We start from the raw sequence: 11,716 nt of genomic DNA, 5'->3' as shown, positions 1-11,716 counted from the left end.
CGCCACTTCCTTCCTTCCTTCCTTCCTTCCTTCCGCCACTTCCTTCCTTCCGCCACTTCCTTCCTTCCGCCACTTCCTTCCTTCCTTCCGCCACTTCCTTCCTTCCTTCCTTCCTTCCTTCCGCCACTTCCTTCCGCCACTTCCTTCCGCCACTTCCTTCCGCCACTTCCTTCCTTCCTTCCGCCACTTCCTTCCTTCCGCCACTTCCTTCCGCCACTTCCTTCCGCCACTTCCTTCCTTCCTTCCGCCACTTCCTTCCGCCACTTCCTTCCGCCACTTCCTTCCACCACTTCCTTCCGCCACTTCCTTCCTTCCGCCACTTCCTTCCTTCCGCCACTTCCGCCACTTCCTTCCGCCCCTTCCCTTCCCTTCCCTTCCCTTCCCTTCCCTTCCCTTCCCTTCCCTTCCCTTCCCTTCCCTTCCCTTCCCTTCCCTTCCCTTCCCTTCCCTTCCCTTCCCTTCCCTTCCCTTCCCTCCCTTATACAGGAGGCCAGGACAATAAAATTTCCACTAATTTCCAATAAAATTTTCTGATTGTTCGCGGACCCTCTGACTTTTGTCGTTCCTTTCTCACCTACGGCCCCGGGCCCTTCCTTCTCCCTCAGGGCGGAACATTTCCGTGCGGCGCCGGTTCCCGGCCGGGCGCAGCGGTAGGCGGGCGCCGCTGCTGCCGTTGCCGGGTAACGCGGCGGTGCGGCGGCGAAGGCGGCCCGGCCGCGCAGGGCCCGCCATGCAGGACCCGGAGCGCGGGCTGTCCCTCACCATCGCCAGGGTCGTGCAGCGCCTGCAGGGCTCCAGCCTGCACTCCCAGCTGGAGCGACAGGCCCGGGTGAGCCCTGACCTGCCGCTGTGCCCTCATGCACGCCTCCCTTCCGCGCCGCCCCTCCCGGCGCTTTGTTCCCGGCCGCCGCCCCCGGCCCGGTGTTCTCCTCACGGGCAGGGGCTCCGGGCCCCGGCTCCCCTCGTCCCCTCCCTGTTTTCCTCCTTGTCCCCTCCTCTCCCTCCTCGGCGGGGCCGGGGAGCGGCGTGTTTGGCTTCTAGAGCCGTGTTTGTTGTGTTTCCCCTTGGGACACAAGGATTTCGCAGGGAATATGAAGACTATCCGTCTGAAATCTCGCTGCTTCAAATATAGGTCCTGGAGCGAATAGCTTTTTTAATCTTTAATTTGGAGAGCTTTAAAGTCCACCCCCCCCCCCCCCCCCCCCGCTCCCCTAGTGTCCCTGAGAAAATGAGGATTTGCTGAAAGGAAGTGAAAATAAATGAAAACAAATACGCATGGAAGTAAATTTTAGTAGCTGGGATAACAGTCGCCCCTTTTTTTTTTATATTTAATAACTTATCTGCACTTGGAGACAGATTTTCATATTTCAGCTGAATTTAATTTAGGATGTTTCAGATTAAAGTTGCATCAATTTCATGATCATAATAACCTTGTCATGGTGCTGTAACATATTGTGCATTATTGAAATTTTTTGGATTGGGTTTTTTAAAATCTTGTGCTTTTGTATTTGGGCTTTTTTTTCAAACACTGCTTAAAATTATACAGGTTGGGGGGGGTTGGGGTTTTTTTTGTGGTTTTTTGTTTGTTGGTGGTTTTTTTTTTGTTTGGTTTGGTTTGGGTTGAGTTGGGTTTTTTGGGTTGTTTTAGGATACCATGTCCATTATTTGTACAATAGTTTTGTTGCATTTTTAAATGAAACATGGTTTTCCTCTTTGAATGTCCCTGTAGCAAGTGACATCACTGTCACACTGCCTGTCTTTTGTTTGTTTTGTATTTAAATGTGCTGATTTGGTCTCTAAATGCTTTTATTAATGTGTGTCTGCCTTGCTTCTGTTGACAGGGCTTTCTAAATATTTGAATAAGCCAATGTACATGACTTGAAGGGGGTTGGAATTATGAAGGATTGTAGAGGCTGGGTTCTGCTAAATGTTGGGAAATTGAGTATCCTAAAAAAACTGACATGAGGAGTGCAGAGTCACATTTTGTCCTCAAAAGAGGTCTCTGCTCTAACCACTCTGTTCCTGTTTCTAGCAAACCTGAATGCACTCCCTTGCACAGGATCCTTCATCCCTGTCTCTGGCAGGGCCACATTTCACAGTCACTTCATTCTTTGCTGGGTTTCTTGAGACAGGAGGCAGCTTGGTGTCCTCAGGAGGTGTCCTTGGCTGGGTGTTCAGGAGGTGCCAAACTGGGCGGGTGGCTTTGGTTTGGTGGAGGGATTTTGTGCAGGTGAGAATGTGAGCAGTGCCCTCCCAGGGGGGTTTGGAGTCTGGAAGGGCAGTGAGGTGCCCAAATCCCTGCTGGACACGAGGATGTCTCTGCTGTGATGGCTTTGCAGAGTGCTGTGGCACAGGTTTCTTGGAGAATAAAGAAAAAGTGTTTGTATAGGTCATGATCATTCTAGTCATATGAAATGCTAAGGGGAAAGGAAAGAAACACAGCCACAAATATTCAAGCTGATTCTTAGAGTTGTGTGTGAAGGGTTTGTAACAGCAGGTTAAATCAGAGCTGTAGTTTAGTGTAGTGATCTGAAAGTTTATAGATACATCAACAATGGGATTTCTCAACCGAATGAATTATCTCTAGGAGATTGTAGTTTAAATTAGTAGGGCCAAATGTACCCTGTGTTTGCCAAGAATCTGGGTGTTCTTGGTAGAGGAGCCTTTTTTATTGACCCTGCATGCATTTATGCTCTTCCATGAGCAGAAGACTTGCTGTGTTTATAAAGCTTGGGCAGTCATGTTAGTGCTGCACCGTGCAAGGGCCCCTCAGTCAGAGGCTGCTCTCCTGTTCTGCCCTGGGCAGCTGCACAGAATTCTCAAAGTTTCTGCATTTTCCTTCACTCTGTATTAAGCTGATGCTTGACATTACATTACATGGGGTATTGCTGGAGCTGCACTGTCAAATAGGAAATCTCAGCTGTTGCTGTGCATCACTCCTGAAATCCTGGTTATTGGTAGGATGTGATGGAGTTCTTTGCCTGCTGGTTAACAAAGCTTGGTCTGCACAAGTTGTGATTTTGAAGGGTGGTCCCTTTTTTAGGGGATTTTAAACTATTTTGGGAGATGCACACTGTGTTTTAGGAAGTCTTTGGAATCAGTGCATCAAAGTGAAACTTTTGTTTTGGATATTTGTACTGCAGCTATACTTCACAAATATTCTTCATCTCTTAGTAGAAAATGATGTGGATGTTTGTGCCTCAAAAATATTTACTGTCTGAAAACACTACAGTCAAAAAGGATCTTAAGGTCCATTATAATAATCCCTGAAATTTTGAGAGAACATGTGGTCCCACATACAGTATTTTAGTTATTAGAAAAGCTGTATTTTGTACATTTGTCTCTTATTTTCTAGGAAGGAGAGCACAGAATGAACAGTTTCATTGATGAGTTAATAGAATTTTGGGGAAAACACAGTATCCTGACATTATTTGTGAGTGGGGAGAGAGTAGCCCTGTGGTTATGAACTGATCAAACCAGTGCTTTGCTTGGCTGTCACTGGGAGCCTGAGCTGGTGTCAAGGGCTGTGATACACAATCTCTTTGAAATAACTTTGGCATGGGCATCAAATGATTTGCTGTCAGAGCTTGACTTCTGGGGATACCAAGATAATCACATTTTTATCCCTAGGACTCAAGTAGAGTAGTGTCGTGTAAGTGATGAATGAATAAATAAATAAATGTTGGGTTGATTTTTGTAAGTTGATTTTTGATACATTGATATGTTACTGCAGTTAAGAAGAGAGATTAATGTGGGTCAGAGTTCTAATGTGCCTATCACTTTGGAATTTCTTCTGAGCATACTTTGTAGTATGTTTGAAAGGAAAGAGTAACAGTGACAAAGAGCCAAAATATTGGGTAGTAACTTTTCAACAGGTAGAATTGCTGCTGGTGTTAGTGGGGTAGCAGAGAGACCTCATTTTCTGGGCACAACTTCACTGTGCAAGCTTATAATCAAATTTGCTTGTTTTTGTCTTAATTTTTCTCTTCCCTTTCTGAATTGTAAATGTTTTTAAGGTAGAGGTTAGAGGTGTTTAGAAAAACTAAAACGTGGATATCTCAAGGACAAAATGCAGTTTTAAAACAAATTATTTTGTGAAATCTTGCTAAAATTCTGCTCTAGGGAAGGTCTGTGTCAGTGAACAGACAATAAAAATGAAACTGTTCAGAGACATGAAAAGGTGCTACCTTTTTAGCACATTTTCATTTGCAGCCAATTCAGAAACTTCATTTTTCATGATCTTTGAAAACCTTTGAGTTAGGCTTTATTAATCAGTTGAGATTAATCAGTCTTAATTTTTGTCCCATGCAAACCTCTAATCGAGATCAGTCCAACTCAGAGTTGCCCAGAACCTCTAGTGACCAGAGCAAATGACAAAGTTTAAAAAATACCCAAAAAACCCAACCAACGGACAAAAGCTTCCGTAGTTTATTCCTAAAGAACTTTTCTAAAACAAGACGTGACAATAAAATGAAAGGTTCTAAATGAAAGATAAAGGTTCTAAATTACGATTTAAATGGAACAAGAAAGACTCACAGTGCAAGGAGTCCCCTCCTGCCATTTCCTGCATGAATGTTCTCAGATGTTTCTTGTAGGTATTTCCTGCATGAATGTTCTCAGATGTTTCTTGTAGGTGTGGCTGGAGTGGGACAACCTGAGGGGAACTGATAACAGAGCGTGATAAGGGCTGTTGCAGTAGGCTAAAAGGGGTAACGTCAATGCAAAAATCAGGCCTGATACCCATCCCCCCCCACTGTAGCCATTCAGTTTGGGAGTGAGAACACATTGGTGGAGGTGCCTGAAGTACAAAGAGGTGGAGAGGAGATGTGCTGGTCAGAAACACTCTCCAGAGGAGCGGGCTCTGCCACCCTTCTTGGAGCAGCGTGGTAGAGCCAGAAGGCTTTAAAGGCAGTTTGATCAAACAGAGGTAAGGGTCTTAACAAGACTTCAGGTGGGGCAAAGGAGGAGGGGGCTTCCTTTGGGAGTGCTAGGAGCATTGCAGCTGGAGTAGTGCCTGACGCTGCTTCTAAAGAAAGTGGAGGTAAATAAGCTTAGAATCATTTATTAGAATTTATGGTTTGCAAAATGTCCCAGCATATTGTTTTCATGATATTTTTTGCCAGTTAAAAAAAAAAGTAAATTGATACCAATCTCAACTTGTATAAAAGATCAAATTCAGAAGGAGAATGTTTCTATGCAATGTAACATTTATTTAATAAAAATTAGCAAACAAACGTAGGTTCATGAGTCATCATGGAAAAGTAATGGTTCGTTTTCATGCATTGTATTTGGCAAAGGATTTACTATGCTTGCTGATAGAGCTTGTGCCTTTGGTTTAAGTGGCTCAGCAGTAATATTTGCATTATAGTGAATTTTTAATTGAATGCAGTTGAGTATGTGTTGATCAGATGATGGAGTTCAGAAGCAAAGCAAGCTTGACTGGCTGAGTAGAACTTTTTTAGTAATGTGGATTCTGGTTTTTGCCCTGTGTTTTCAGCACTAATTTTATTTTCAGCACTAATTTTATATTCAAAACCTAGAAAATTTATTAAACATTAAAATTACATTATTAAAATATATCCTTATTTCTTGTACCACAGCATAACATTTGAAGCTGTTTACTTCCATATGAGGCTGATTGAAGCTCTCTGTATCTGCAAGGTTATTTTTACTTGTATAAGAAAGTTCACAATATTTTTTCCCTTATTATAGTTCATGTAGAAATGTAGAAGGGTTGGAAAATTGTCATTGTAATCAGGGTTTCACACTTACTAAAATTTGTTTAGTTAGTCTCAGAATGATTCTTCTTTCTGTTTCAGAAATGTATAACCAAAACTAATCTTTCTCTTAAAGTTGCAGGGGTTTAAGTTTTTAGTGAGTGTTTATGTTGAAATTGTGGTGGTTGTGCTTGAAGTGGATTTTACCAAGTCAGCTTGGTCCTTATGAAGTCCAGTTATGGTAGAATGGAGTTCACAAGGAATGGTGGATATTTATTAGCTTTCATTGAATTTACTTCTTCTAAAGATGGGTTATATTTGGGGATTCTGTTTTATTGTAATTTGGGAAATAATAGCAATAAAACCGAAAAACATTGTGCACTTGTGCAGAAACATACTGAACAGTAATAAATGCTTTGAGAGGGTACAGGTTTATCTAAACAAAAAAGGCTTTGAAGAGAAATTATGGTTGATAGCCTGTAAAAATATTAGGATTGTGTAAAGTCATTTGCAGAACTGTTTGCAACAGGATAAAAATATGTGTTCACCTGATGCGATTCCACATTTCAGTGTAGTTGGATCACTTCTCTGCAGTGTTTATTCTTGTTGAGAAAAGAAATAGTATAACACAGGAGTTATGCTGGAACACTTTGTTCTGTCAAGCCTCCTCTTAGTAGTCTGTTGCTGGCCCTCTAGTTATTTTCCTGTAGTTCTTTGAGTGCTGTCATTGATGGATCATCTCTTGCATGATCAGTGCTGCTCCAGTCATGATCACTGAATGCCACTTTCAAATTTAGATGCTAATTTGTAAATAGGTTGAGCTCTGTGTTCAGTTCCTCTGTGAATCAATTTCCTATTTCCACCAATTTTATTATTTTACTGTTGTGCTATCCTTTTGCTTCCTTTCAGCCACAGCAGTGTTGAGTGTCTGGATCTTTTTCCATCTTGGCATCCAGGTACAGAGAGAGTACATGTAGGGTATCGCTTCCCATGGTGACTGCCCAGACCCCAGCAGGATACCTTGCCAAAATCAAAGATGCACACACAAGATTGTTAGTGGTACCTTAGGCACTGGCAAATTTGGCAAAATTTTAGAAGTCCCCCAAGTCTGGGTGTGTACAGCTGAAGAATTGGGGGTGCCAATGCTGTAATGACAGCTTGTTTTATGAAGGAATGTGGAAGGGACAGATGTGCCTTGATCCACAGGAAGCTGACCAAGACTGGAGAGGACCATAGACATCCCACACCTGGACCTCAGTGCCCTACCCATAAGATTATGCACAATGCTAGTTTTACAGGGAAAAGCTGATAGGCATTAACATTTATTAAAAATGATTTGTTATTTCTTGCTGAAATGTTTGACTTTAAGGACTCTGATTCTATATTGCCCTGACTCAGCCTCTGAATATTTGGCTTTTTCCCTGTTTTAACTGTCACCCTTTGCTTTCATGGATTGTTCCCCTATATTGCTCACTCTCTATTACCCTGCATGTTATGGTCTCCTTATAGCAACAGATAGTATTTTTCTCATAGAAGTAAGACATCCTTTCATCAAGATGTGTGCGTTGAAATTGGTAGTTCTGTCTGGGTGTTTGCTGTTTATTGATCATGCAGGGAATTAATTCAGTTCATGAGTACAAATCTCATCAATGTGGGCTTTTCTCCCAGTAAATCTTAGGCAGGCATTTTTAGCTATGTAAAGTTGTAGTAATGTTTTTTTATATAAATTAAATTTTGTCAACATTTTTTTTTATTCTACAGGGAATAAAATCACAGGAAAAAAATGCAAATGAGACTTAGTCAGTGTGTTAAACTGTACCAAGCAGTTTGAAACAAACCAACCCTACCAAAATATAAATACCTAAATGTGTTTTCCAACATGGTACAACAAAGAAATAAGTTAGATCAGTTAATCCAAAGGAAAAACAAGATTATATGGACACCTGGACTAGTAATTTTGGAATATCAGCTCTGCTAAGTCCCCTTGATTCCTCAATTTACTTCCTATAAACACCCTTATGAATTCTAAAGAGGTACCATACTGTTAAGTTGCAGCAAAACAGTTCTGAAGAGAGTTCCTTTCATTTACAAAATGAGTATTTTCCCTTGTTGTGTTATACAGAGCTGGAATATGGTCTGTGTTAGAGCTGGCTGCAGCTGCCAGCTGAACTGTTTGCCACATTCTCAAGTATCTAATTTCTGATTTGAAAACTGATCAGCAAACCTAACAGTTTCTGTGGCTTTCTTGTTCTGCTTATCACTTAGGAATGTGTTGATTGTAGTACACAAGTAAACAAGAGGGAAAGTGTAAATGGGAGGAGGCTTTTGCAACTAAGCACTGAATTGGTAAAAGTGGAGACAAAAGTGCCCCCAAATTTTGGGGGGGTGGGAAGTGTTCACATTTTTTATGTGAAAATTTGTCTCAGTACAGCTTTTTTCAGTGAAGAGAAGAAAAAGGACACAGGAAGGGTGTGAAACATCTAAAAATAGATATTTTGATAAGTTAAAGATTAGCCTAAAAATATTGGCTGCATCAGGGCTAGGAATAATGAAATAATATCTGGCTGAATACATGGGCATGAAGAGGTGAAGTTAACCAGTGCAGGCTGATGTAATGATGTGATCCTTGGGGAGGATTTTTCCCCAGCGTGCTGCCCTGTTTCCTTTTTGACTGCCTTTCTGCTGCATACAGGAGTCTCTGGATTTGGTGTTCTGCAGCTGGGGGACAGGTTCTCTTGGCAACAGCAGTTTACAAGAAAGACCTCTCTTGTTCTTTTGGCCTGACAGGGAAAATGGGAAGTAGTGTGTGGACTGAACTCCTTAATGCCTTCTAATGTGATATGCTGTATCAATTTCCAGAATTTCCAGGAATCTCCACAAAAACCCCTGTTGTTGTCAATAGGAGTATCAGATACTCCTTAGTAAGCCAAGAGCTCACAGGTGTGTGAACAGCAGAGAATTAAAACACTGTTTGGATTGCACTTACATAATTTCTTGTACTGTTTCCAGTGTCAAGATAATTAATCCATTTTATAGCAGATTGTACAGGAGCTTTCTTTTCTTTGTGTGATTTATCATCTGTAATAAGTTCTATTTGTGAAGGGGATTTTTTTTTCATATCTAAAAAGTATGCCAGACCTGACACTCCGTGGACCTTGAGATTAGAATCAGCCATATTTAACTCAAAGACAAAGCTGAACATTCACAAAAGGGTGCACAAAAACTTCTGAGGAACAGTATGGCAAAATCTGCCCTGCTGGATGTGTGTTACTTTATTTAAAGTTTCTACAGTAAACACACAAAACCTCTGCCTTGCGGCAGAGAAAACCCTCAGCCTGGCAAATGTACAAAAAGGACAAAGGACATCCCATCAAAGTAGCTTCAAAAGGAATTCTTCATAAAATCTTCCTTGGGATTTTTGTTTAAAAGGGTATTTTGTGAGCTGCCCAAGAACACACATAAAAATCTTTGTTTCCCAGATATTAGGAACCATCCTTTGCCAGCTTTTACCGTTGTGATGGATGGAATATTTGTTTGTCATTTGACATGAGTTATGCAACTCTCCACACCTTCTAGTCTGTGCTTATGATGACCTTTCTTTCTCAGAAGCATGCTGAGAAATAGTCTCTTTGCTATTGCACTTAATAAACTAAGTATAAATGCCTCCCTTACCTGTAATGACAAGGGATCTTGAAATGCAGATGCTATTATTCTCTCCATTATTGTCCATTCCTCTTTTCATGTGGGGAAAATGGAAAGTTTTCTTAAAATTCTGCATTGTGAATTCACCTAGATGAGCTTTTCCAGTGCAGAAACACCTTTTTCCATGTATAAACTGTAAGGCAAAGTACAAGATTTTGGAGTTTTAGTTGTGTGCTGTGGACTTAAAGCATGCCATGCTGTCAGCAGTGCTGTTAGGGCTGGAAGACTGCACAAGTTGGTGAAAGATTATTTTTAATTAAATAAAAATGAAAATTCTATTGCAGCAGGAAAGCTTGCTGCAATAGAATTAGCAGTTGATATGCCTACAGCACATTGTTGAGTAGTTTTTGGTGAGAGGTGTCTCACATTTCTATGTAGATGACATGGCCATATGCTTCTAACATATGCCTGGAGCTCTCATGGCTGTGGACACACAGATCTTCTGGTGTTATTTTCAAGTTAGCATGCAGCATTGTTTTTTTTCTCTATAACTTTAGCTTTAATATCTGATGTTAATCAGATATTGCCATGTACCATGCATAGGAAAATATGTCTTAGAAGGCCCTTCACAGGAAACTCCAGAGTTTCTGCTTGTTGTCCTTTGGGACCTTTGTGATGTGTTGGTTTTCTCCTCTTGGTCTAGCTGCAGAAGGAGATGCTCTAGCAGCTGGTCCTGCTATTGCTGAAAGATGTGCAGATGTGTGTGGTTGTGTCATGGTATGATTGTAAAGCTGGTTAGTGCTGGTTAGTGCTGGTTAGGGCTGGTTAGGGCTGGTTAGGGCTGGTTAGTGTGTTGAGTGCATTTCATTGCAAGAGGCCGTATATACCACTAGTCACAGCTGCAGTGGGGAGTGTTTGGTGCACAGTCAGTTTTTTGGGTTGAAAATGGCATTTCTTACCTGAAAGAGGTGAACTGTGGAAGGCTAAGTGAAAAATGATGGAATGTTTTCAGTTTTAATTCTTTCAAGTGAAATACAGGGATTGGCTTCTAGTTTATTCCATGTGTGCCTTATGACCAATTCCTTAATGTGTACAGTCTAGCATTTGTGCTGAGTATGTGGGGTGTTTGCTCAGATTATTAAACATGTATGTTCATATGTGTTCATTGCATATTCTAGTCCTTTTTTCTCTCTTCTTCCCCACATAACACCTTTTAGCATTGATGACAAAGATGAAGACATTGAATGAGAAAAAAGTTAACTGATGTTTTTGACTGCTGTTGCTCAAGGAAGGAGTTTGCTTTGGGTGTAACTTTAAGCATGTTCATTACTTACTTTATAACTTGAATAATGTAATTTCTCTTTAGTTCTTGATGCTTATTTATTTATTTTTCATATTAGGTTAGCCTACACAAACCAGAAATTAAGCTGGAATCTCTAAAAGAGGATATTAAGGATTTTCTGAAGACATCAGGTTTGTGATATTTCATTTATATATTTGTGAATAGGATAGATGTATGTAAGAATATATGTGATATAAGTGATGAAGACAGTGCTTTGTGGAGCTTGGTGTCTTGTCACTGACAGTAGCCAGAAGCAGACATTCAGGGATTCCAGATTATTGAATCAGATAAAGAAAATTTAAAAGGGAAAGTGTTGTTGGATTCCATCTGCATTTTGAAAAACATACTATGCAAAGTGCTTTTATCATTTTATAAGATACTCGTGATTTTTTTGAAAGTTCTGGGTGAATAGAGAGTTCAGTCACTTCTGAAAATGTAAATTAAATTCCATGGGGATACTCTTGAAATGAAAATTTTACCTCTAGTTGAATTTCCAATTTGCATTGAAAGTTGTAGGCTATGTTACTATAATGTGAGGATTTTATGATAAATGATGTCAGATTTCTAATCATCGGGAACACTGTCTCTATTAATATTAATTGTTGGTTTTATAAAATGATGGCTTTAAGAAATAGAATCCAAGTTTTTAAACCAAAACTATATTGTAATCATTTGAACAGCAGGTGGAAATAAAGGATATTCTGTTTGTATAGAGATTTAAACTTGGAGATTTCCTATCTTAATTAGATTAAGGTTTCTTTGTCTCCCCTTGTCTATCTGGTAGGTAGACATGAACTGAGACCAGACATAAAACTCCAGTGACTGCAAGGCAACCTCTGATTGATGTTCCATTAGTATTAATTCCTAAAGTTGTCTTCTGGTTGTTTTTTTATTTTAACAGGTTGGGAAAAAAAGCTTCAGAATGCTGTTTATAGTGAACTCAATGTGTGAGTTTATTAAGTATTTTCACTTAATGAGTTCTGCTCACATGATTTACTTTTGATCCATTTGTTTA

At 40.4% G+C, this 11,716-nt stretch overlaps 1 protein-coding gene across 3 annotated transcripts in view; it reads left to right on the top strand.

The window, feature by feature from the left end:
- Positions 1-669: 669 nt before the first annotated feature.
- TBC1D19 (TBC1 domain family member 19) overlaps positions 670-11,716 on the top strand; it is a 46,108-nt gene continuing 35,061 nt past the window's right edge. For 2 of the 3 annotated variants that reach the window (XM_059470249.1, XM_059470250.1), the window contains exons 1-3: positions 4,714-4,927; positions 10,760-10,832; positions 11,603-11,648. Coding sequence is in view for 1 of the 3 variants with exons in the window: in XM_059470248.1 (XP_059326231.1) it covers positions 731-829; positions 10,760-10,832; positions 11,603-11,648 (218 nt within the window). In the remaining 2 variants the exon portion in view is untranslated. Of the gene's footprint in view, positions 830-4,713; positions 4,928-10,759; positions 10,833-11,602; positions 11,649-11,716 lie in introns of those variants that run through there. The other variant, XM_059470248.1, reaches the window with a different exon arrangement.

The sequence above is a fragment of the Ammospiza nelsoni genome, chromosome 4 (assembly GCF_027579445.1).
Source record: "Ammospiza nelsoni isolate bAmmNel1 chromosome 4, bAmmNel1.pri, whole genome shotgun sequence".
Classification (NCBI taxonomy): domain Eukaryota; kingdom Metazoa; phylum Chordata; class Aves; order Passeriformes; family Passerellidae; genus Ammospiza; species Ammospiza nelsoni.
Note: the sequence above shows the minus strand (reverse complement) of the source record. Positions and strands in the feature narration are given on the sequence as shown.